We start from the raw sequence: 25,487 nt of genomic DNA, 5'->3' as shown, positions 1-25,487 counted from the left end.
TAACCATTAATGTAAGGAGTCACTGCACTGACCATCATTGCAAGGAGGCACTACATAGAACAGCAATGTAACTGATCATTACACTGACCACCAATGTAAAGATTCACTACACTGACCCCCAATGTAAACTGGCACTATATTGACCACCAACATAAGGGGGCACTACTCTGACCCCCAATGTAAACTTGCACTACATTGACCACCAATATAAGCAGGCAGTACACTTAGCACTAATGTAAGGGGGCACTACACGGACCATGAATATAAGTTGCACTGCAATGACCATCATTGCAAGAAAGCACTACACGGACCAGCAATGTAACAGGTCGTTACACTGACCACCAATGAAAAGATTCACTACAATGACCACCAACATAAGGAGGCACTACACTTACAACCAATGTAAGGGGGTACTACACTGACCACCAATGAAAGAGAGGATACATTGACCACCAATTTAAGGGGGACTACATTGACTATCAACACAAGGGGACACTACTCTGATCACCAATGTAAGTGAGGACTACACTGACCACCAATGTAAGGAAAGGGGGTACAATGACCACTGAAATTCAATGTACTGTATGTAAACTGGAAGTGTAACTGGGATTTAACTCTTTGACTCTATGGCAGCTTTCTCCCCAGTCCCTGGTCATTGGGTATATATAGAAACCCCCTATAGTGTATAATGTACATCAAGTATGTCACCGTCACCTTCTCATCTCAGAAATGCTGAATAAGTTTACTCTTTTTTTCAGGAAGCCAACCATCTCCATATTTGACTTGTGATGGAGAATATTTCAATATACAAGTGTCAAAATGTTGGTTGGAAGCAAATGGTTATAATACGTCTGATATAGGGTTGAACAGCACCAACTCCGAGTGTTGGGCAGTAAGGGAGATTGTGGATGGAAGATCGGAGATGGCCATTTATCGTCCATTGACAAAATATGACTGTAACACTGATACTGAGGTAAGTTCTCCTGACTCGGTCTGACTGTTATACAAGAGAAGAAAAAACAGATACATTAAATTATGTATAGACAATCACTTTAACTGCTACAGAAATACTGCTACAGGGTGACAGGGCTGTACAAAATCACATACTGTGTATATATATATATATATATATATATATATATATAAACGTGATTTTCCATTGGTGGCCTCAGCTGTCGATCATTGGGTCCTGGCTAGTGATTCCCCACCGGCACCTGGCGAATGCCAAGTATCACTGATGGGGAGATACCTGTATGTAAAAAATACAGATCTCTTCCCTGTCAGCTCCTGCACATTGCTTTGTATGGCTGGCAGTAAAGCACAGCACACAGTTAACCCTTTGATCACCCTATATGTAATCCCTTCCTGCCCAGTGCCATTAGTACAGTGTCAGTGCTTTTTATTAGCACTGATCACTGTATGGGTGTCACTGGGGATGTCAGCAACGGTTAGTCAATCCCCCCCCAGTGTCAGAATGCCGCTGATTGCCGCCATTACTAGTATACAAAAAAATCCCAGTATATATACCATCATTTGTAGACGTTATAACTTTCATGTAAACCAATTAATTTACATGTATTGTGATATTTTTTTTATCAAAGACATGGAGCAGAATATATTTTTACCTACATTTATGAAGAAATTCGATTTTTAAAATTTTTTTACTGGACATGTTTAATAGCAAAATGTCAAAAATATAGTTTTTTCTCAAAACTGGCAGATTTTTTTTGTTTATAGTGCAAAAAAAAACAAAATGCACAAGCGATCAAATACCACCAAAAGAAAGCTCTGTTTATGGGGAAAAAAAGGACATAAATTTTATTTGGTTGCAGCGTTGCATGACCGCACAGTTGTCAGTGGAAGTAATGCCACCCCGGTTCGGCCAATCCAGAAAGTGGGGAGGGGCTAATACATCACTTCCGGGTGTATATGAGAGGAAGTCAAAGGGAGAGCACCAAGATGGCGCAGACAGTGGCAAGTACCCAGATAGGCTGGTGGAGCTGCAGACCAGGATGCTAAATATTATTATTATTATACAGGATTTATATAGCGCCAACAGTTGGCTCATCACTTTTCAATATAACGGGAGACAATGCCGCAACAATACAGTTCAATACAAGAGGGTTAGGAGGGCCCTGATCCTAGGAGCTTACAATCTAAGAGATACAGCAGTATGGTTAGTGTGGTTAGTGCTTCAGGGGTGTCTAGCATTATGCAACAGAGAGGATGAGGAGTACATCACACATGTATGTGGCAAATGCCAGCAGGTCACAGTCAAGCTTCTTTCCTGGGGTGGGTGTGGCCATTGCAAGGAGATGTTACTGAGGTTGCTGCCCAGCGATCGTCAACCCAATATCCTGCTTGCCAACTGGAAGGTGGGCTACAGCACAGAGATGCCAAATCCCACTTCTAAAGCCCTCAGGAGTGACAGGGGTGTGATGGAGTTACCACTGGGGCCTGGACCAGTGTTGTTCAACCAGACCACAGTCTGTCAAACCAGTGAAACTCTCATTTCCACCATCTGAGGGATACAGTCAGCAGGGGATAGCAAGCAGCCCAACACCGGTGCAGCTACCAAGTCTAAAGGCCAAATGTCTGTGATGAGGATCTCGGGGACCTATAGAATCCAGAGGTTGGAGTCCACAAGTTCCTCAGGTGAGGAGTGTCCAGGGGCATTCAACCTGGAGTAACCTAGGTTTGAAGATGTGTATGGGACCATAAAGGAGGGGATGGAGGACTAGAAGTCAGTGGCATAGCTGACTCTGTGGAGCTGAGCTAGGGAGGGCTCACAAGGCTCTGATCCTGACAGTGCAGACAAGGAACTTATTGCACAGCTAAGGCAATGTGCTAAAGGACTTCGCCTCAGTAAAGAGTATTCAGAAAGAAGGCCTGATCCAGCACCATGCATTATGGCCCATGCTGGGCACAGGATGAGAATGGTGGATGGCTTTGGAGTACGGCTATGATTTTCCTTATGAGATCATGGAGGAAACAGAAACCAAGTAGGTCACCTGGTGTGAAGGTGAAATATGGGACTTTATGTACATGCCCAGACCATACAGGAACTAAGCCATGAAGAGGAATCGGAGTTTGGGGAGGTCCATCCACAAAGGTTAGGATGTGGTAAAGAAAGCAGGTTGCAGGGACCAGGAGTGGTCCATCAACATGTGGGGACCTGACAGAAGAATGGTTCAAGAATGGTTGTTCCAGGATGGCTTTCATTCAGTAAGTGGAACTTTTGCAACTACCTTTTTTTCTACCAGTTATTGTGGTTGATGCTGAATGTTTCTTTGCGTGTCAAAAAGGATACTTAAAGAGGAAATATCCCTTATTCTAAAAAAAACCTTCTCTACTATACTTGCAACTTAAGGAGAGGGGTGCTTTAGATCCTGTGTACTGTAGATGCACAGATGGAATGAAATCAGAGTGAGTTGCTGTCATGGCAAAGGCATGGAAAGACTTTCTGCAAAAGCTTCTCCAGTCTTGTTTTCAAGTTCAAGTGTTGATCTGAACTACAAATAAAAGGGGCAATTTCCTAGTTCTAAATCCCTTCCACTAAGAGGGGTACTTTGGCTCATGCTTAGACATACCATGCTGAAGTGAGTTCAGGTGAGTTGTAGCTTTGCGCGGGGGCAACGGCTTACCATCCAAAGGAGAAGCTCCTAATTCTTCAAGTTCTACAATCAGGAACTGAACTGTTGCCCAACAGAGGAGGCAACCATTGCTAATTATCAGGAGACATCATTTTCAGCTGTTGTTAGTGACAGACAATGGCTCATTACAGGAGACTCTTGACTGTAAAAAGTAGCATTCTGCTCAGCAGGGGAAGGATCCCTTGCCAAGTTTCAGTTACTACCCTACATTTGAGAACTGGAGCTGTTGCTCCTGATGCTGCAGAGGTGGTGGGACTGGAAGTGTCAGATGAGCTGAACTTCACATCTTCTAATGGGTTGATGGACTTTGGGTTCTACTTCATCTTTCTTTATTTTAAATACATTTTGCAAGAAAAGAAATGACAAAATGGAAACTTTTTCTTACATACCCCACTGGGTCCTCCACCAGGGTCTTCCAACTCTGCACTGTTCCATGAACTTCCTGGTTGTAGAGGAGATAGTGAGCAGAGATGTGGATAAGGGGGTACCATCAGTCCTCCTGTAAGGGGCCCAGGCCAGCAGGGGGGCCCAGGCAGCTGGGTAAATTGGATGTGCATAGGGAGGGTGATCAGCATGGTGGGTGTGCAATTACTGGAACCGATCCCCTGTGAGGCTCTCTGCAGTAGCTGAAGACTGGCTTCTTCTCCTCTCCCTCCCGCTAGTGTTCAGCTGGTGCAGAGAGAACCATACAGGGGATCGATTCCAGTAATTGCCCCTCCTGCTGCACCCATCATCCTCCCTGTGCACCAATGTTGTTTGTGTGTACCCCCCCAGTTCTCCTGGGTTTCCTCCGGTATCTGCAAACACACAATAGGATCCTTCTGGATGATGAACACAATAAGTGATCAGTGCCAATTACTCACTGTGTTCGTTCAAAACTGAAGCATAGTAAACTGTTTTTTTTTTGGGGGGGGGGCTGTCATGTTTGCTGTATGGGGCCCCATGGTTTCTAACAGCAGTCCTGATAGTGAGGAAAATATGGAGTGATTGGCTTATGCAGCTGCCTGAGTAGAGAAGGTAAGAGCGTGGCTTGCTGGGCACTTTGTGTTTGATGGACGCACACAGCCCCAGCCAAGGATGGGCATACATGGACATCTCCTTAGCAGCCGACTAATCAAAGGAGATAATACAGTAAATACTTATTGACTTACAAAGAAACCCCTAGGGGTATGTGGCCTGATCTGGTTGGAACACCACGAGACCTCTGAATCAACTCAGATAAACCATGTGCATGGAACAGTGATGAACAAACAAATATAAAAAAAAAAAAAAAAATTATTAAATTAATGTCCCAAAAAGTGACTTTGTGCTGAAAAAATCTTCAATAATTATAAATCGGTGACTGCTTGTGAATCCTCCCTCAAGTGAAGATGTGCGCTCACCTCATAGGAAGCCTGCAATTAGGCTATATAAGCTTGCGGTTCACCTCCTTTGGAACCTGCTTGTTTGGAACTCCTGTTATAAGATATCCATGGTATACGGCATATGCTATGGAATGAATCTCCTCTCCAGAGGGTGCTATTCCTCTATGTTTTCATCTCCATGCGGTTCTCCACATACAAAAAAGATCTCGACATGGTGCTTTATCGTTTAAAAGATTGACTTTTATTTACTATAGGGTATGGCACTCACATGTGTGCGGATAGTGGTAGTACAAATACGATCCCAGACTGCCGCTGACTGCCGGAGCTGTGTACTCGTGGTCCGGCTAACGGACTGACTCCCTCCGAGTGACGTTAACAGTCCCACCCCTATGCGTTACGCCACTGGTCACGTGGCTTCATCAGGGGGATTTGATTGGTCCGTCACTCGTATATTGCCGGCTTATAAAGCACGGCTCCGCCATTTTGGTGACTATCTAATGGGGGCAGCCATTTTCCTGGAGATAAATAGGACGCTATCATCCATTGCTACATATGATTCCAGTAACACTGTAATCATCCCGGAGGGATACATAGCATCACAACCCCGCAGTCAGCACGAATATATCTAATCTTATTCAATAACATGAGTACATCCCTATATGAAATATGCAAATATGAACAAAATACAAAATATATGAAATTACATTACAAATTACAAAAATACAATAATTTAATCCATGGTACAAGACAATTTAATTATTAAAATAAATAAAATAAAAAATAAAAAATGTAAAATAATAATAAATTAAAAGAAAAAACTATATTATAAAAATTAAAAATAAAAACTAGAATAAATTCACTAACCTATATATTAATCTATAAATATATAGATGTGCTTATGATAACCTATAATAACCCTAAAATAAGCACTAATTGGAGACTGGTTTAATAAGGTGTGTGGGGAGTGCATGGTGGAAGCTAATCAGAGCAGAGTATCGTCCTATTCTTACTCCGATATACCTCCACCACACCCCATTAAACTACTATATATTAATATAGAACTGAATTAATAATAGTGAATCTAACGTATATTTCCCAATCTAAATATCACTGATAAAACATGATAAATCAAAATCTTTATTTAATCCTCCTGGTGCTAAACTGCCCAACTCATAAATCCAAAATGATTCTTTTTTACTTATTTCACGTACTAAATTGTCCCCCCTCCAGTGTGAATGGTGTTTAGTGATACCCCAAAATTCTATTTTGTCTATATCTTGATTATGGTGAGTTTTGAAATGTACTGATAGATGATGGTATTTAAATCCAATATCTATATTGTGTACGTGTTCTTGCATGCGTTCTTTCAGACTTCTCTTTGTACGACCTATATATAGATAATTGCAGGGACATTTTAAGGCATACACTACACCTGTACTATCACAAGAAATGAATTGATCTATTTTATATTGTTTACCATTCCTTGGATTTGTAAATGACTCTCTATGTCTTGGATTCGAATGTGTTTTTCTACAACTGTAGCACCGACCACATTTATAAAACCCAGTTCCACTAAAGAAACTTAAAGTATTTTTCAGAGTTTGGGGGGGTTCTAACACATTTTTAACTACTCGGTCACGGATATTTGGTGCTCTTTTATAAATGAACCTAGGTTGTTCTTTAACAATATTCTTCAAGGTTTTATCAAGTTGGAGTATATTCCAATGTTTATTTATAATTTTCTGAACATCTCTATATTGTCTACTATATGGTAATACTATAGATAATTCTTGTTCTCTAGCCTTTAGTTTCTTCTTCCCCTCTAACAATGTAAGTTCTATTTTACCTCTTTCATCCAATATCGTTTCTTTCTTATAACCCTTGTCTACAAATCTCTGAACAAGTATTTGACTTTGTTCTCTGTAATCTTCAATATTAGTACAATTGCGTCGCAACCTGTGAAATTGTCCCCTTGGTACATTTTTGATCCATGGTCTATAATGGCAGCTGCTGACCGGGATATATGAATTACGATCAGTTTTTTTGAAATAATTTTTTGTTATTAACCCTTCATCTGTGTTCACTAAAGTGAGATCTAGAAAATGTATTTCCTTCTCATTGATGTTCCAACTCAATACAATATTTTTGATATTCAAATTTAGATTTTGATAATAATCCCTCAATGATAGTGTATCACCTTTCCACAATATTAGGATATCATCAATAAATCTGCCATATACAACTATATTGCTATTTATATTGGAGAATACTACTTCCTCCTCCCATTTTGCCATATACAGATTGGCAATACTAGGTGCAAAACGGGCGCCCATGGCAACTCCCCTTATCTGCAAGTAGTACTCTCCCTTATACCAAAAATAGTTATGGCTGAGACAAAATCTGATACATTTAATCAGAAATTTAATTTGTTTCTTAGAGAGAGTAGAGTATTTGTTCAAAGCCCAAGTTGCTGCCTCTATTGCTCCAACATGATCAATTATGGTATAAAGTGAAGAGACATCTGCTGTACTTAGAATTAGATTATTCTTCTTTTCCACTGTTTGAACAATATTAATCACATGTGTAGTGTCTTTTATATACGCTTTTGTTTTCTCTACTAGAGGTTGAAGAAATTGGTCTATATACTGTCCAATCCTAGATAGTAGCCCATCTATCCCATTAACTATGGGTCTCATAGGGGGATCCTCTAAACTTTTATGTATTTTTGGTATTGAATACAGAACTGGTATCTTGCTAACTGAGGGCACCAAATAATTTGCTTCCTTATCATCCAAAATGTTTCTTTGTTTTCCATATAGTATTAGTCTACTTAATTCTGTTTTATATATCTTAGTGGGGTTGTTAATTAATTTGCAGTAAGTATCAGTGTCTCCTAACATTTTACTCATGGAAATTTCATAAGAATCTTTCGATAATAACACTATTCCCCCCCCCTTGTCTGCTGGTCTCACTACTATGTTGTTTCTATCTTGCAGAGACTTTATTCCTCTATTTATATCCAATTCTCCTTTAAACATTTTAATCTTCAGTTCTTCTATATCTTCCATCACCATTTTTTTAAAATTATTTATATATAGGTTATCTTGATTTTTGGGATTGAATAATGATTTATTTTTCAACGTGCTATGTTGTATATTCCCAGTACTCTGATTATTGGTCTCAATAGGATTCTGTATGAAATATTTTTTTAAATTTAATTTTCTTATAAATTTTTGCACACTTACATAAGTTTCAAACTTATTCAATTTATTAGTTGGCGCAAACTTCAGACCTCTATCCAATGTTTTAATCTCATCACTATTTAATGGTATACCACTTAAATTGTATATACCTTCCCCTATGGGTCTCTTCTCCTTTTCTTGTTTCCTTTTTCTTCCTCCTCTTTTTCCCCTCTTTCTGATCTTTCTATATTGTGTGTGGGATTGTAATCCCATCTTAAAAAAGGGTTGGGGATAGAGTTGTCCTGTTGTTGTTGTTCTAATGGTGAGTAACTATTGTGAACTGGAACATTGTACATATGGTTGTATGGTGGGGGGTATCCTTGTGATTTGTGATTTGGGGATTTATAAGAGTTGGGTCTGTATCCTTGTGTATATCTAGGTGGGTGTCCATATGGTCTCCTGTAACCCCCTCCTCTATATCCTGGATTATAATAGGGTCTATATCCTGGATGAGGGAATCTCTGAGGTTCCCTAATCTGGGATTGATAATGATCATATTGCCTCCAATTGTTAGTATATTGAGATGGTCCCATCTCTTTTTTAGATGCGGGGGTTTTTTTATGATTGTGAATTGGAGCTATATTTTTTGGTGTAACAAATCCTATGGTTTTTTTAACTGGAGATCCAGCTCCTACCATGGGTTTAGTGGGTGTATTTTCTACTGATGATGTACCTGTGTTATTGTCTTTATTTTGCCATTTAAACACCTGTTTCGAGTTGTAATCTTGTACCACTCTTTGATATTTCCTTTTCTTTTTTCCTTTATTTTCTTGATCTTTATTCTTAACACTCCTATTTAAATCACTCATATATTTACCAAAATCAGAGTGATCTTTAAAAGTTTCTATCTTTGTTACTTGTTCTTTCATGTTTAATTCTATTTTCCTCATTTTCCTTTGTTTTCTTTTTTTAAGAAATACCAATAACTCCAAACTTTTCTCACTGAAAAAATTGTACCACTCCATTTTGTCTTCCTCTTCCATCAACCCATCTGCAATGGGTAAATCCCATCTCAACTTCCTAGGTATTAATTTCTCCTTGATATATTTTTCCATAGTTATGATGTCCCACCATGTGTTGATCTTTTTTGCACATGGTTTATCTGAGTTGATTCAGAAGATTCAGAGTATAAGATTATTACAATTTATGTTTATTCACACACATCATTCTTAATTATTGTAATTTTTATAATTAAATGATTTAAATAATCATATATTGATTGAAGGTTTGAGAGCGCAACACTTAATATATTTTTATTTTGCATTTTATCACATTGGTAGTTATGTGCTAGAGGTTTGCGATCCAACATTAGAGAGTATAAAATAAGGAATTTTTGTCTGCCTTCTGGCTCGCAAGACTTTTCAAATATTCGAGACACACCACGAGACCTGACTGCAAGGATCAGAGGCGGAGATAGAAAATGATTTTATGCGTGTTTCTTCCATGGGGAGGTATCGGCACCGTGTGAAATCCCATTTCTTCTTCTTTTGGTCCATTTCTTAATGCAGGAAAAGTTTGTTTTTCATTTTATGTTTTGATGGACTATTCCGTTTTTTCTGGTTGTTTTTGGCCGGAGTTCTGCTTGAACAAATCTGCAGATTTCCTTTTTTGACCAGTCCGGGGCATTAATAGTAACTATTGGATAATGTGCAGATTATTGTATGGCGGGGAGTTTTCTGACCTCGTCTAATGACTTATGTGCTTCCTCTCTCTACAGGTAAATTCCACCCATGTCACATACATAAATCAGCTGTATATATTTGCCCAGACGGATCCAATCAGAACACAAGATGACGTTGTTATGAATGTTTCCTGCTCTTACCCGCTGGATATGTTTGCCTCTCTTTATGTGCCCCTGCACCCAATAATTGGGTAATTATTATTACATAATGTTGGTCTTTCAGAAATCCAAGCTGGCCATCTGTTATGATATTGGATTCCATCACAAACCCTTGGATGAGGTCCTTTAGCAAACCTTCAAGTATCTTCCCTACAGTAGAAATTTAAATGAAAGTTCTGTCCTTACTGGTTGAAGATCTGAATCCCTTCTTAAATATGGACACCGCATCGGCCTTGTGCCAGGTCTTCATAAATTAGAAACAGAACCTTAGGTATAACTGAGCTCAACTCTCTGAGGACACATGGGTGTAAGCCATAGACATGTGCGATTCATTTCATTATGAATAGAAATTCAGACAAAATTTTCATTATTCTGAGATTTGGATGTCACAGTAGTGAGGAATGTCAATAAATCTGAAATAAATTATAACGAAAAAATTATCTGAATTTCGAAAATAAATTCAAATTCAAAGTGGAAAATGAATTAAAATTTGAAAATGAATTTGAAAAATAATTTGAATTCGAAATGGAAACATACTGAAACAAATAGAGTAAGGTAAAAAAGTGAAATACGATGATGATTCTTACTTAGGCTTCTGATTAGAATAGAAAATAATAGAATTAAACAGAATAGAATCATACGACGTCCACCCAGAATGGGTGAGACATGGGCCGCCTGAGAGGGGAGTATGAAAATTCTTCCATTGCAGGGATGTCTCTTCTCAATTTTTTTTCACCCTGACAAGGTCACCTAAATGACTTTTATTTTGTCTGTTTCTTATACATATTAATGTGAATCCTTTGTGGTGCATTTGTGATCCTCATTTTGTATATCATCTTCACCTCCTCCACCAGTGTACACCGAGCTGGAGAAGAGATATGATAGGTTTGCTCTTTCTTTATCCTCAGAGCAAATATTTTCGCTCTGCGTCCTCTCTGTATAAAAACATAGACGCATGGCCACGTACCTACAAGGGGTTCTAGGTAGGTAACCTTTTGTTGTGTGTTTCTTTTCCAGGAGTGCAGTAATAAACGGCCCTACATCAAATGCAAGTTATTCAGTCTCCATGACGGCCTATAAAGATTACGGATTTACAACTATTCTCTCAGACTCCGACACCCTGAATGTAGAAGATATTATCTACATCTCAGTGGTCGTACCGGATCTGGATGTCTACACCTTCAATCACAAAGTGGTGAATATTTATGCCTCTCCTACCAACTCAAGCTCCATCAAGTACTTTCTTCTTCAGAATGGGTAAGTACACAGCACACAGGTTAGTAGCTCTGCATTTTCTTTGTACAATTTGACTTTAGAAATAATTCACTGAATGCCCAGAACAATATATCCCCCTAACTACTTATGTAGCACTGTGCGTGTATCAATGGCGGATCAGCGGCCCTTTATTTACCCAGCGCCATTTATAAACAGCACTGGATAAACAGCTACCAGCCAGTCGATTGGCCGGATGATCTCTGTGTACCCAACTATCATTAGAGACCTGGGTACACAGAGACACTGTATTCAGCCAATCCAAAGTTGTACTATGTAATCCCTATGACTGCTCATCACAGCAATCATGTGGTATTGTGTACAGTGCTCTTCATGGCCTGGCACCCCATTATCTGTTTGAACTGTTTTCAACTTACACCCCCCCCCCATGTAACCTCCGCTTCTCAAATTCTGGTCTTCTGTGTATCCTGCTGACTCACCTACACTCAGTGGGAGACAGAGCCTTCTCCTGCTATGCTCCAAAACTCTAGAATTTACTTCCATGGAACATCAGAGAGTCATCTTCTCTAAACTCATTCAAATCATATCTGAAAACTTTTTTCTTTTGACTTTAATATCCTTTTTTCCTTTGTTTTTTTTGTGTTTCTTGTATTATCTATGTAAAACACTTTGGGAAGCTGTCTTTAAAAGTTATATATAAAATAAATTGCATTATTATTAATATACAGTATCTCCCAGAAGTGAGTCCACCCCTTCCCCAGACTGTATACAATGTTGAGTTATTTTGAGGGGACAGAAAATTTACATGTTATACAAGCTGTACACTGACTACGTCACATTGTAGCAAAGTGTCATTTCTTCAGTGTTGTCACATGAAAAGAGAGAATCCAATATTTACAAAAATGTGAGGGGGGGGTTTCACTTCTGGGAGATACTATATATATATATATATATATATATATATATTATATATTTATATATATATATATATATGTGTCTGTCTATCTATATACTGTGTATGTATATATATATATATATATATATATATATATATATATATATTGACAAAAGTATTGGGACACCTGCCTTTACGTGCACATGAATTTTAATGGCATCCCAGTCTTAGGGTCGGTTCACACTGTAAAAACGTAGTCCAGATACGTTCTGGATGCGTTTTTTTATGCTTTTTTGGTGCATTCTGGTGCATTTTTGACACATTCCAGTGTATTTTTTATGCATTCCTGTTAATTTTCCCCCTCTCGCTTTTTCTTAAAGTCAAATAAGGACATGTGCATTTTTTGGTGCATTTTTGATGCATCCACTGCAGTTCTGTGCAGAAATAAATGCAACATGTTCTACTTTATTTTTCTGCAACTGGAATGCACTGGAACTGCAAGCACTGATGTGAACTATGACATTGATAAACATATCACCTTCTTTCTGTGCGTTTTGGACGCAGGATAAAAGCTACTTAAATGCATGCAGTGTGAACTGGCCCTTAGTCCATAGGGTTCACTATTGAGTTGGCCCACCCTTTGCAGCTATAACAGCTTCAACTCCAATTTATAATCCCACTAACAGTTGAGCGCAGAATATTTAGTAGCCAGGAAATGTCACGGATGGACTTATTGCCCAGGTGGCCACCTATCACGGGACCACGCTTGGAGTCACTGAGCTCCTGACAGCGACCCATTCTTTCACCAATGTTTGTAGAAGCAGTCTGCATGCCTGGAGGCTTGATTGTATACACCTGTGTCCATGGAGGGGATTGGAACAACTGAATCCAATGATTTGGAGGGCGGGGCCAATACTTTTGGTAATACATTGTATATACATATATGAACAAAATGATCGCATGTCATATATTGTTCACCTATAAAGTAATGAATGCAGCCCATATATTGATCAGCTCTATTAGTATGTACCAGTATTGTGTTCTAATCTTTAGATTACAGTAACTGAAAACTGATGAAAGGTTTCTGTATCCAGGTGCCCATCTAGTGATATATCTACTGACCAACTAACAGTGGATAGCAATGGATTCGGCAGTGAAGCTCTGTTTGCTATGGAAGTCTTCAAGATTGCCAGTTCTAACACCGTCTATCTCTTTGCTGAACTTGAACTCTGCACTGATGATTGTGCCACGGTAAGACTCAACGTACACATAGAGGATGTTCTGTGATTTCTGTGCCTGAAGATGCAGTCAGGGCTTCATTGACCATATGGGCAAAGCAGTCAGCTTCTCAATTGGCAATAAGAGAGACCGCCGCTGAGGGAACTCCGGCTTATGTTCAATAATGACCCCACAATGTGCCTCATAGGGGGTATTATTTATTCCAAAATAATGCATGCATTAAAAGCATCCAGAACTAGCGGTGAACCTCTGGCTGGGTGGAATATCTGCTCACCTGAGCCGGGATGTATGGTACTCACGATCACTGTGTGTGGCTGTCCCACTGGTCTAAGGGACTCTCAAAGACCCCAAAGGGTGGCAAGTTTGGGAGTTAGGAAAATCATTTATTTAAAAACTTGAGTTTATATGAGTAAGTATCCTAATTCACTCCCTGGTTATCTCTCACCTTGACTACTGCAACTCCCTCCTCATTGGCTTACCTTTACATAAGCCATACCCCCTCCAGTCCATCATGAATGCTTATGCCAGGCTCATCCACCTTACCAACTGTTCAGTGTCTGCTATCCCTCCCTGCAAATTCCCTCCACTGGCCTTCATTCAATGTCCTCCACCCCTCTCTGCCAATCTCTAAACTGGCCTCCATTCAGTGTCTGCTACCCTTCTCTTCCAATCCCTCCACTGGCCTCCATTCAATGTCCTTCACCCCTCTCTGCCAATCTCACCACTGGCCTCCATTCAAAGTCCTTCACCCCTCTCTGCCAATCCCTCCACTGGCATCCATTCAATGTCTTCCACCCCTCTCTGCCAGTCCCTCCACTGGCCCCCATACAATGTATAATAAATAGGTGATTGGGGAATATGGCTTTGAGAGACTGAAACCAATGTGGAGGGGAAATGTAAACTATTCCTGGGAAGTCTCACCATTGGAGTGATGGAAGAACCTGGTGCGCCCGCATCCTCCACTGTTTCCATTGTGGGGATAACACAGATAAAGGAACATGAAGGGGACGTTGTGACTGTGGTGTTTCTTGGTTACAAATTGCAGTTCCTTCATCGATTTCACTTGTCTGGAATTATTTTTATTTACTTACAGACCTGCGGCTCTCCACCCAGATCACAGACCATCCAGCCAGTATCAGGAACCACTGGTAGCACTTTGCATGGAGGTAAGTCATCTCAGTAACTGTTTCTTCAGTCACATTTATCAAAGCTCAATTCCAGACAAAACAATTTTTTCTTTTTTTTGTTTTGTATAATGTGGGAGAAGGGTTAAAGCGTCTGTTAAGTTGTAACTGCTGTTTTGTTCCCTTTGGGGGCAGTGTTAATTGTGACATCAAATTTCTATTTCATTTTCATCGTAGTCTTTTGACTAAAATGCCATTTAAGTTTCAGTTGTATTTTAGTCATCTGAATTGTTTTAGTTTTAGTTATATTTTTAGTCATCTGAAATGTTTTAGTTTTAGTCGTATATGAGCAAAGTGGCCATTGTTAAGGGTTACTTCGGAGCTTACAAACACTTTAAATTCTACAGTGAACACTACACAATTATTTTAGCCTACAGCGAATGTGAATATCACACTATACACAGAAGAATGAGTCTCAGTCCGGTTGAGGTCTCCGACTAACAGATATGTTTTCCTTTATTTCCAGCTGATTACACTTACTATGCAGAAACCAGTTCTGCTGGCGGTATGTATACCACCTATACCCCTTTACAACAGTAATTCCCTTATATGTGGGGGCAGGGGGGTTGGACCTCCAAATTCAGCCCTCATATGTAGGCTTCACTTCCTTGTTGTTGGGAGAGCTCCATCTGTTCCCCCAGTACCGTGACCAGAGCTGTCACCGACAACTTACAGTAAATTAGTGATGATTAGGGGGTAGGATGGGCTCCTGGTGACATCAGCACTGTGTAGCCAATCATAGTGTCACATGTTCTAGAGACCGTCCTACTGGCTTTGAGCATCAGATCATCATCAATATTATTATTAAAAAACATTGCCCATTACAGCTTAGAGAGAAAGAGGCAATGTGTGATGAGGAACCAAGTTAGAAGTCTCCACATTCACGGTCTAGCACCATCATACAGTCTTTTAAGTTTGTGATGGACAAACAATAAGCGTATGGGATCAACGCGTTTCACGGCATTTGCTTCCTCTGGATGAAGAAAAAACAATCCAATCCAATCCAACACTAAGCCAGATCAGATCACCTAGCATGAAGAGATTGAAGCAGTGTACATCCTTCCCTGTGGGGGAAAAGAGGATCACATTACCCAAACGTAACCAACTGGGATCACACTCCGATCTGGCTCTAAATGAGGGAGAACAGGGGTCATGTTATAATTAGGTACATAACACTCCAGGCTGTTCTCATACGGCTCCTATCCTAGATCCAAATACACACTGCTCATACCCCCATGGCCGTCCCAAACTCTCTCCCACAATGTTATCCACAAGTATAAGATCAACCAGACCAATAGTTGGTAACGGCCAAAACTGCCAAGACCATCAACCAAAGAGGTTGGTCGATCAATGGTTCCATATCAGTGACATTTAAATCGCTCTAAAACAAAGAGGTGCGAGTCAAATTTAGATGGTGGGTGGGGATTTGACCGATTTTAGTCACACTAAACCAATATACACCACTGACAGAGTATGAATATTGTATGAGATATCCAGAAGAATTAACTATATTGTCTTTTACTGTCTCTAGTTACTTCGTCTGTACCCTGTGGAAGTGATTTCTGTGCTGATGATGAGTATTGTGACAATGATGTTGCCTGCATGTGCAATACAACTCTCTTTACAGACTCAGGTATGGTGTGATACAATACAATGATCAGGATGGGTCCTGTGACATTTAAAACTAAATATTGCATTGTCCTATAAACCATATGTCATACATGTAATCCACAAAAATGTAAGGAGGCACTACACTGACCATCAATGTAAGGAGGGACTACACTGACCATCAATGAAAAGGGGCACTACACTGACCATCAATGTAAGGAGGCACTACACTGACCATCAATGTAAGGGGCACTACACTGACCATCAATGTAAGGAGGCACTACACTGACCATCAAGGCAAGAGGGCACTACACAGACCATCAATGTAAGGAGGCACTACACTGACCATCAAGGCAAGAGGGCACTACACAGACCATCAATGTAAGGAGGCACTACACTGACCATCAAGGCAAGAGGGCACTACACAGACCATCAATGTAAGGAGGCACTACACTGACCATCAAGGCAAGAGGGCACTACACAGACCATCAATGTAAGGAGGCACCACACTGACCATCAAGGCAAGAGGGCACTACACAGACCATCAATGTAAGGGGGCACTACACTGACCATCAATGAAAAGGAGGCGCTACACTGACCACTAATGTAAGGGGGCACTACACTGACCACCAATGAAAAGGAGGTACTATACTGACCATCAATGTAAGGGGCACTACACTGACCATCAATGTAAGGAGGCACTACACTGACCATCAATATAAGGGGCGCTACACTGACCATCAATGAAAGGGGGCTCTATACTGACCATCAATATAAGGGGCGCTACACTGACCATCAATGAAAAGGAGGTACTATACTGACCATCAATATAGGGGCACTACACTGACCACCAAAAAAAAGAAGGCACTACACTGACCACCAATGAAAGGGGGCTCTATACTGACCATCAATATAAGGGGCGCTACACTGACCATCAATGAAAAGGAGGTACTATACTGACCATCAATATAGGGGCACTACACTGACCACCAAAAAAAAGGAGGCACTACACTGACCACCAATGAAAAGGAGGTACTATACTGATCATCAATATAGGGGCACTACACTGACCACCAATAAAAAGGAGGCACTACACTGACCACCAATGAAAAGGAGGTACTATACTGACCATCAATGTAAGGGGCACTACACTGACCATCAATGTAACGGGGAACTACACTGACCACCAATGTAAGGGGGCACTAAACTGACCATCAATGTAAGGGGGCACTACACTGACCATCAATGTAAGAGGGCACTACACTGACCACCAATGAAAAGGAGGTACCAAACTGACCATCAATGTAAGGGGCACTACTCTGACTATCAGTGTAAGGGGGCACTACACTGACCACCAATGAAAAGGAGGTACTATACTGACCATCAATATAGGGGCACTACACTGACCACCAATAAAAAGGAGGCACTATACTGACCATCAATGAAAAGGAGGCACTATACTGACCATCAATGAAAAGGAGGCACTATACTGACCACCAATGAAAAGGAGGCACTACACTGATGATCAATATAAAGGGAGCTACACTGCCCACCAACAATGTACTCTACTGGAAGTTTAATTGGCCTTTAACTCCTCTACTCTGTGGCAGTAAACTGACCATCAAGGCAAGAGGGCACTACACTGACCATCAATGTAAGGGGGCACTACACTGACCATCAATGTAAGGGGGCTCTACACTGACCACCAATGTAAGTGAGCACTACATTGACCATCAATGAAAAGGAGGCGCTACACTGACCATCAATGTAAGGGGGCACTACACTGACCATCAATGTAAGGGGGCTCTACGCTGACCATCAATGTAAGGGGGCACTACACTGACCACCAATGTAAGGGGGCACTACACTGACCACCAATGTAAGGGGGCACTACACCGACCACCAATGTAAGGGGACACTACACTGACCACCAATGTAAGGGGGCACTACACCGACCACCAATGTAAGGGGGCACTACACTGACCACCAATGTAAGGGGGCACTACACCGACCACCAATGTAAGGGGGCACTACACTGACCACCAATGTAAGGGGGCACTACACTGACCACCAATGTAAGGGGGCACTACACCGACCACCAATGTAAGGGGGCTCTACACTGACCATCAATGTAAGTGAGCACTACATTGACCACCAATGAAAAGGAGGTGCTACACTGACCATCAATGTAATGGGGCACTATACTGACCATCAATGTAAGGGGGCACAACACTGACCACCAATGTAAGGAGGCACTACACTGACCATCAATGTAAGGGGGCACTACACTGACCACCAATAAAAAGGAGGCACTACACTGATGATCAATATAAAGGGAGCTGCACTGCCCACCAACAATGTACTCTACTGGAAGTTTAATTGGCCTTTAACTCCTACTCTCTGGCTGCTTTCTCCCCAGTCCCTGGTCACTCCTGCCACCCTAAAGTTGGTATATATAGAAACCCCCTATAGTGTATAATGTACATCAAGTATGTCACCGTCACCTTCTCATCTCAGAAATATCTGAATGAATTTATTCTTTTTCCAGGAAACTTTCCATCTCCAAATCTTACTTGTGATGGAGGATATTTCAATATACAAGTGTCAAAATGTTGGTTGGAAGCAAATGGTTATAATACGTCCGATATAAGGCTGAACAGTGCTGCCACCAATTGTTGGGCAGTAAAGCAGGTTGTGGATGGACTATCACAGATGACCATTCATCGTCCATTGACAACCTCGGACTGTAACACTTATACTGAGGTAAGTTCTCCTGACACGGTCTGACTGTTTGTTATACAAGAGAAGTAAAAACAGATACATTAAAGTATGTACAGACAAAACATTTATATGTAGCCAGGTGCTGGCTTGCAACAACATGGAGATAGTGACATTGGCCTTTCTTCTTCTCTCCCTCTACTGATGTCATGCTGCACCATCCTCCTCCAGCCAGCAGGGGGAGAGCTAAAGACAAGCAAGCCCATAGACTTCTATGCAGAGTGCTGAGAATCGTGGGAGTTGTAGTTTGAGATGGCAGCCATATAATGGCTACACTATAATGGTTACACTACAGATCCTAATATGCCCTGTACAGTAGGAGAAGGGGAGATATGATTTATTTTTAAAGTGCCCAGGAAAGTTCCTCCTGAGGGAATTAGAGAGAAAGGGCACCTCTGTCTGGATATTTGCCTGCCAGTAGGAGACCTTACCAGCAGAGATCTGAGCTTGAGACTGGGAATAAGGACACCCGGGCACAGCGCAGCACCACTGGAGAATCCACTCACCCTATACTTCCAACTGCTGATGGCCGGAGGCTTTTTGGGGAAGACCAAGGGGGCCCCCCTTCTACAGCAACAAGCCACCTCTGCATCCCGGGGACTGGTGGGAGGGCTATTCGCTCATTGCTAATAGTGCTAGCAGGGATGTAGCCTCTCAGAGTAGGACACCAAGCGTACCCAATCCATACAGAGCCCACACTGCACCCTATACTGCACTTATTTCAAACCTAGACTACATCTAATCCCCCCTTTACTACATTTTATCAAGCATTTACTGCAGCTGAATCACATCTACCTTGCACCTGTGCCGAGACTTTACCATACCTCTACTGCATGCAGGCAAACTTGAGCTGTTGTTAAGTGCACCAACGCTCTTAAAGGGCCCCAAAGACATCCGGCAGAAGAACATCTCAAAGGACTGCCCCTTGCATAATAATTATTCAGCAAGCATCCTTTTGTTCACCTGCCCCCTCCGCTACCACAACCAAGGAGATAGAGCTTAGTGGGATACCTTCAATAACTATGAACTGCATTATATACATGTGGAGGAACTGAGGTTGCCCTTTTGTTGCTCTCCCCTCTTGCTGTGATACGATACTCAGCATCAACATTCAGAACCTTTCCACAAAGCCGGATTTATATATGTCCTCACTTACCACACATACTTCCAGGCACTGCATCAGAGGGACTTTTGGGGGATCGATTTCCACTCTCACAGGATAGGGGGCTGTAGGGATTATAGGGAGGGGTGGGGGGCTAGTCTTTTGGTGTTTGGGGATTGGGAGGAAGGATAGCTTGTGGGGGCTCTGGGGTTTCCATGGAAAGGAGGGTTGGGGTTGTGTGGGGGAGATTGGTGGGTAGTGGAGTGTTGGGAGGGGTGGATAAGAACAGGGTAAATGCATCATACGATGCTATGATACGTGTTTTATACATTTTTTACGTCCTTAATAAATTATATTTATACTGCTGATTAGCCTTTGAGGTGCTATATCCTTTTCTTTGGGGGTTTTCTGTAGCTCCTCTGCTACCATCCTCCTTTTCGTTTGGACAGTGCATACCCAGTTGGTTGAGTACTAGCATTGCCGCCATAAATGTGCTTTGGCAGTATAGTTCCAGCACTAAACTTTACTATCGCTCACTGCTGCACTTGTGGCCTTGCTACTGTTTATGCTGATTTGGATGCCAAATGTCATCATATGCCCAGTCCTTACTGTTAATCACTTTGTATGTTAAATTGTGTTGTTACCATTGTTAATTCATTTTATGCTTGCCTATTCACCAACCAAATTGGGTGACAATATATTACGTTTGCCTTCACTACCTGGTTTGGCTCCTGTTTTCTTTGATATGCAGTCAGGTCCATAAATATTGGGACTTCTACACAATTCTAACATTTTTGGCTCTATACACCACCACAATGGATTTAAAATTAAATGAACAAGATGTGCTTTAACTGCAGACTGTCAGCTTTAATTTGAGGGTATTTACATCCAAATCAGGTGAACGGTGTAGGAATTACAACAGTTTACATATGTGCCTCCCACTTGTTAAGGGACCAAAAGTAATGGGACAGAATAATAATCATAAATCAAACTTTCCCTTTTAATACTTGGTTGCAAATCCTTTGCAGTCAATGACAGCCTGAAGTGTGGAACGCATAGACATCACCAGACGCTGGGTTTCATCCCTGGTGATGCTCTGCCAGGCCTCTACTGCAACTGTCTTCAGTTCCTGCTTGTTCTTGGGGCATTTTCCCTTCAGTTTTGTCTTCAGCAAGTGAAATGCTCAATCAGATTCAGGTCAGGTGATGGACTTGGCCATTGCAGAACATTCCACCTCTTTGGCTGCTTTTGCAGTCTGCTTTGGGTCATTGTCCATCTGCACTGTGAAGCGTCCAATGAGTTGTGAAGCATTTGGCTGAATATGAGCCGATAATATTCCCGAAACACTTCAGAATTCATCCGGCTGCTTCTGTCAGCAGTCACATCATCAATAAATACAAGAGAAGCAGTTCCATTGGCAGCCATACATGCCCACGCCATGACACTACCACCACCATGATCACTGATGAGGTGGTATGCGACGGATCATGAGCAGTTCCTTTCCTTCTCCATACTCTTCTCTTCCCATCACTCTGGTACAAGTTGATGTCGGTCTCATCTGTCCATAGGATGTTGTTCCAGAACTGTGAAGGCTTTTTTACATGTCGTTTGGCAAACTCTAATCTGGCCTTCCTGTGTTTGAGGCTCACCAATGGTTTCCATCTTGTGGTGAACCCTCTGTATTCACTCTGGTGAAGTCTTCTCTTGATTGGTGACTTGACACACATACACCTACCTCCTGGAGGGTGATCTTGATCTGGCCAACTGTTGTGAAGGGTGTTTTCTTCACCAGGGAAAGAATTCTTCGCTCATCCACCACAGTTGTTTTCCGTGGTCTTCCGGGTCTTTTGGTGTTGCTGAGCTCACCGGAGCGTTCCTTCTTTTTAAGAATGTTCCAAACAGTTGTTTTGGCCACGCCTAATGTTTTTGCTATCTCTCTGATGGGTTTGTTTTGTTTTTTCAGCCTAATGATGGCTTCACTGATAGTGACAGCTCTTTGGATCTCATCTTGAGAGTTGACAGCAGCAGATTCCAAATGCAAATAATACACTTGAAATGAACTCTGGACCTTTTATCTGCTCATTGTAATTGGGATAATGAGGGAATAACACACACCTGGCCATGGAACAGCTGAGAAGCCAATTGTCCCATTACTTTTGGTCCCTTAACAAGTAGGAGGCACATATGCAAACTGTTGTAATTCCTACACTGTTCACCTGATTTGGATGTAAATACCTTCAAATTAAAGCTGACAGTCTGCAGTTAAAGCTGGTGTGTCAGAGGGGCTGGGGTTCTTGAGAAGTTTGAGGCAAAAAATAGAGGACCTATCCTATCCAGCAGCTTCTACAAGGGTAATGCTACATATATTTTAGGATTTGAATGGAATAGAGATGATTTAGAAACCTTGTCATGTTTTATTGTTGTCTGTGTTCTCCGTATGCTGTTTTACCCTCTATAAAGGTAGAACATCCCAGAGAGGCTTCCAGGTTTGGTTAGGAAAATTAAGTTCTGTGGCTCTCCTGTAATCGGCACAGCAGCATGTGATTGCTTTGAGCTCTGCAGGTTGCAAGGTTAATTGCTTTTCCATGTCTTCTGGAAGTTTCCAGAATGTAGTGGGTGGGAGAGTCAAATAAAAATCCTGAATATTTATGCAACTCCAGCCAATCTCTGAGGAGATATCCCAGATGGTGGTTAAATAGTTTGGAGCCCCAGAGAGCAGGGTTCATCTTGCCCAGGAGGAGAGGCTCCAAACCAGAATGCCTGCTGCCCTATCTGGCAGTCTAACTGAAGTTCTTGCTCTCTCATTAAGGGGGGGGGGGGGGCTATCCTGCATCTAATTCTTTGGGAGCTGAAAAAGGGGGTTTCACTGAGGATCCAGTCTGGAGGCTCCACTGAGGAGACCATCTGCCTGAGTCTGGAGGGAGACATCCAAGTTACGAGAAACTTCCTGGTTGCAGAGGAGATAGTGAGGAAAAGGGAGAGTTTGGCTTCTGCAGCTCCCTGGGAGGTGGGGGCAGGGGCGTAGCTTGCTGGGCACTTTGTTTTGAATGGACACACACAGCCCCAGCTGAGGGCTCACATGTGTCCTTGGTAGCCAGCTAGTTAAAGGAGACACTCACAAGCAGGAGTTGAACTCTGACCCTTTGACCCCTCAGGGAATACTCTGACATTAATAGTAACTATTGGATAATGCGCAGATCACTGTATGGTGGGGAGTTTTCTGACCTCGTCTAATGACTTATGTGCTTCCTCTCTCTACAGATGAATTCAACCCATGTCACATACACAAATCAGCTGTATATATTTGCCCAGACATATCCGATCCGAACACAAAATGACGCTGTCATGAATGTTTCCTGCTATTACCCGCGGCAAATGACTGTCAGCCTTAATGTGACCCTGCACCCAATAACTGGGTAATTATAATTACATAATGTCGGTCTTTCAGAAATCCAAGCTGGCCATCAGTTATGATATTGGATTCCATCACGTACCCTTGGATGAGGTCCTTCAGCAAACCTTCAAATATCTTCCCCAAAGTAGAAGTTTAAATTGAAGTTCTGAATTTACTGGTTGAATACCTGAATCCCTTCTTATATATAGACACCGCATCGGCCTTGTGCCAGGTCTTCATAAATTAGAGGCAAAACCTTAGATATAACTGAGCTCACCTCTCTGAGGACACATGGGTGTAAGCCATAGACATGTGCCATTCGTTTAATTACAAATCGAAATTCTGACAACATTTTCATTATATGGAGATTAGTATGTATCCAAAATTCCGAAATCACAGTAGTAACAAAGTTCAATGAATCCTAAATGAATTTTAACTAAATAAATTATTTGAATTTGAAAATAACTTTGAATTTGAAATGGAATATTGCAATAAATACAGTAAGGTGTAATAAGATTATTCCTATTTAGACTGCTTTATGGAATAGAATATTAAAGAATGGAATAGAATAGGTTAGAATAAAAACAGAATATAAAATAAAAGAACAGAGTAGACTACACTAGAATTAAACAGAATATAATGGAATGGAAAATATTAGAACAAAACAGAATTAAAAAAAAGAAAAGGAAAGGAAAGAAAAAAGAAAAGAAAAGTATAAATCAGAATAGAAGAGAAAGGGATTGAATAGAATAGAATATAAAAGAATAGAACAGAAAAAAATAGCATAGCATAGGATAAAATGGAAAAGAATAGCAAAGTGCAGAAAAGAAAACATGTAAAGAATAGAATAGACTACACTAGAATTAAACAAAATAAAAGAGAATAAAAGGGAAAAGAAAAGAAAGGAATATAATAAACAACACAGAATAAAACAGAATAGAATTGAATGAGACCGAATAAAAAAGAATAGGACGGAAACACATAGAATATAAAAGAATAGAATAGGAAAAACAGCATACAACAGAAAAAAACAGAATAGAATAGCAAAGAATAAAAAAAATAAATTGAGTAACTCAAACGTTATCTATGGTGAAATGAAAACAAAAACTAAAATTAAATGTATAAATACTGTAGCCACTAGTGCACACAACCCATGTCTCAGTGGGGCATATTATACAATCATATTGTGAAGTGAAAAAATGCTGCGCTACATGAAACAATGGTACAATCCTTATATAACAAAAAAGAAAGTGAAAAAATAAAAATATATATAAAGAAGATAAAATAGTAGAAAAAATTAATAATATTGAAATAAAAAAAAAATTAAATAAATTGTGTGTATATATATATATATATATATATATATATATATATATATATATATATATATAAACAATATATATAAAAAAACAAAAACCACACAAAAAATAAAAATTTTTAAGTATGAATCAAACAAAGTCATTGAAAAACTCAAAGTTCAATCAATAAAGTGTTGTTCAGTGAATCCTCCTTTTGGATAAAAGAAAAAAATGTGCATCTGTCATAAATTCCCGTGCAAAGACATCCTCCACCATATATCTGCTCACCTCACGCAGTGTGACCTCACAGTATACAATGTTACGGTGTAACTGCACTTTTGGTCCCATATGGACTCAGAAGATCAGCTTGCTGAGTGAAGACTCCAAAGTAAGCTCCCTCCTGATCAGTGTCTTTGTATCGGCTGTATTTCTCATTAAAAAGAACTCCACATAGCGCTTTATCCTTTTAAACTTTTATTCATCAATTATACATAAGAAATACACTCATGTTCCGGAGGTGTATTTTGCACCAGGTATGATGAACATCCGTGATGTACTGATTAGCCACAAGATGGCAGTATCATTTCAGCATTCATCTGGACAGCTATTCCACTGTCCCGCTGTCCCGATGAGTGCTGAGATGATACTGCCATCTTG

The 25,487-nt window shown here is 40.7% G+C and overlaps 1 protein-coding gene across 1 annotated transcript in view; it reads left to right on the top strand.

Moving 5' to 3' along the window:
* Positions 1-25,487, top strand: part of LOC149437496 (uncharacterized) — a 202,166-nt gene that overhangs the window by 32,799 nt on the left and 143,880 nt on the right. Inside the window, exons 7-15 of the mRNA XM_089660890.1 lie at positions 759-973; positions 9,977-10,131; positions 11,117-11,356; positions 13,322-13,478; positions 14,560-14,632; positions 15,117-15,155; positions 16,182-16,283; positions 18,807-19,021; positions 23,400-23,554. Coding sequence (XP_089517016.1) covers positions 759-973; positions 9,977-10,131; positions 11,117-11,356; positions 13,322-13,478; positions 14,560-14,632; positions 15,117-15,155; positions 16,182-16,283; positions 18,807-19,021; positions 23,400-23,554 — 1,351 coding nt within the window. The remainder of the gene's footprint in view (positions 1-758; positions 974-9,976; positions 10,132-11,116; positions 11,357-13,321; positions 13,479-14,559; positions 14,633-15,116; positions 15,156-16,181; positions 16,284-18,806; positions 19,022-23,399; positions 23,555-25,487) is intronic.

This window comes from Staurois parvus, unplaced genomic scaffold (genome assembly GCF_062004578.1).
Source record: "Staurois parvus isolate SC_StPar_1 unplaced genomic scaffold, SC_StPar_1.0 ptg001286l, whole genome shotgun sequence".
Taxonomy (NCBI): Eukaryota; Metazoa; Chordata; class Amphibia; order Anura; family Ranidae; genus Staurois; species Staurois parvus.
This window is presented reverse-complemented; position numbering and strand designations above follow the sequence as displayed.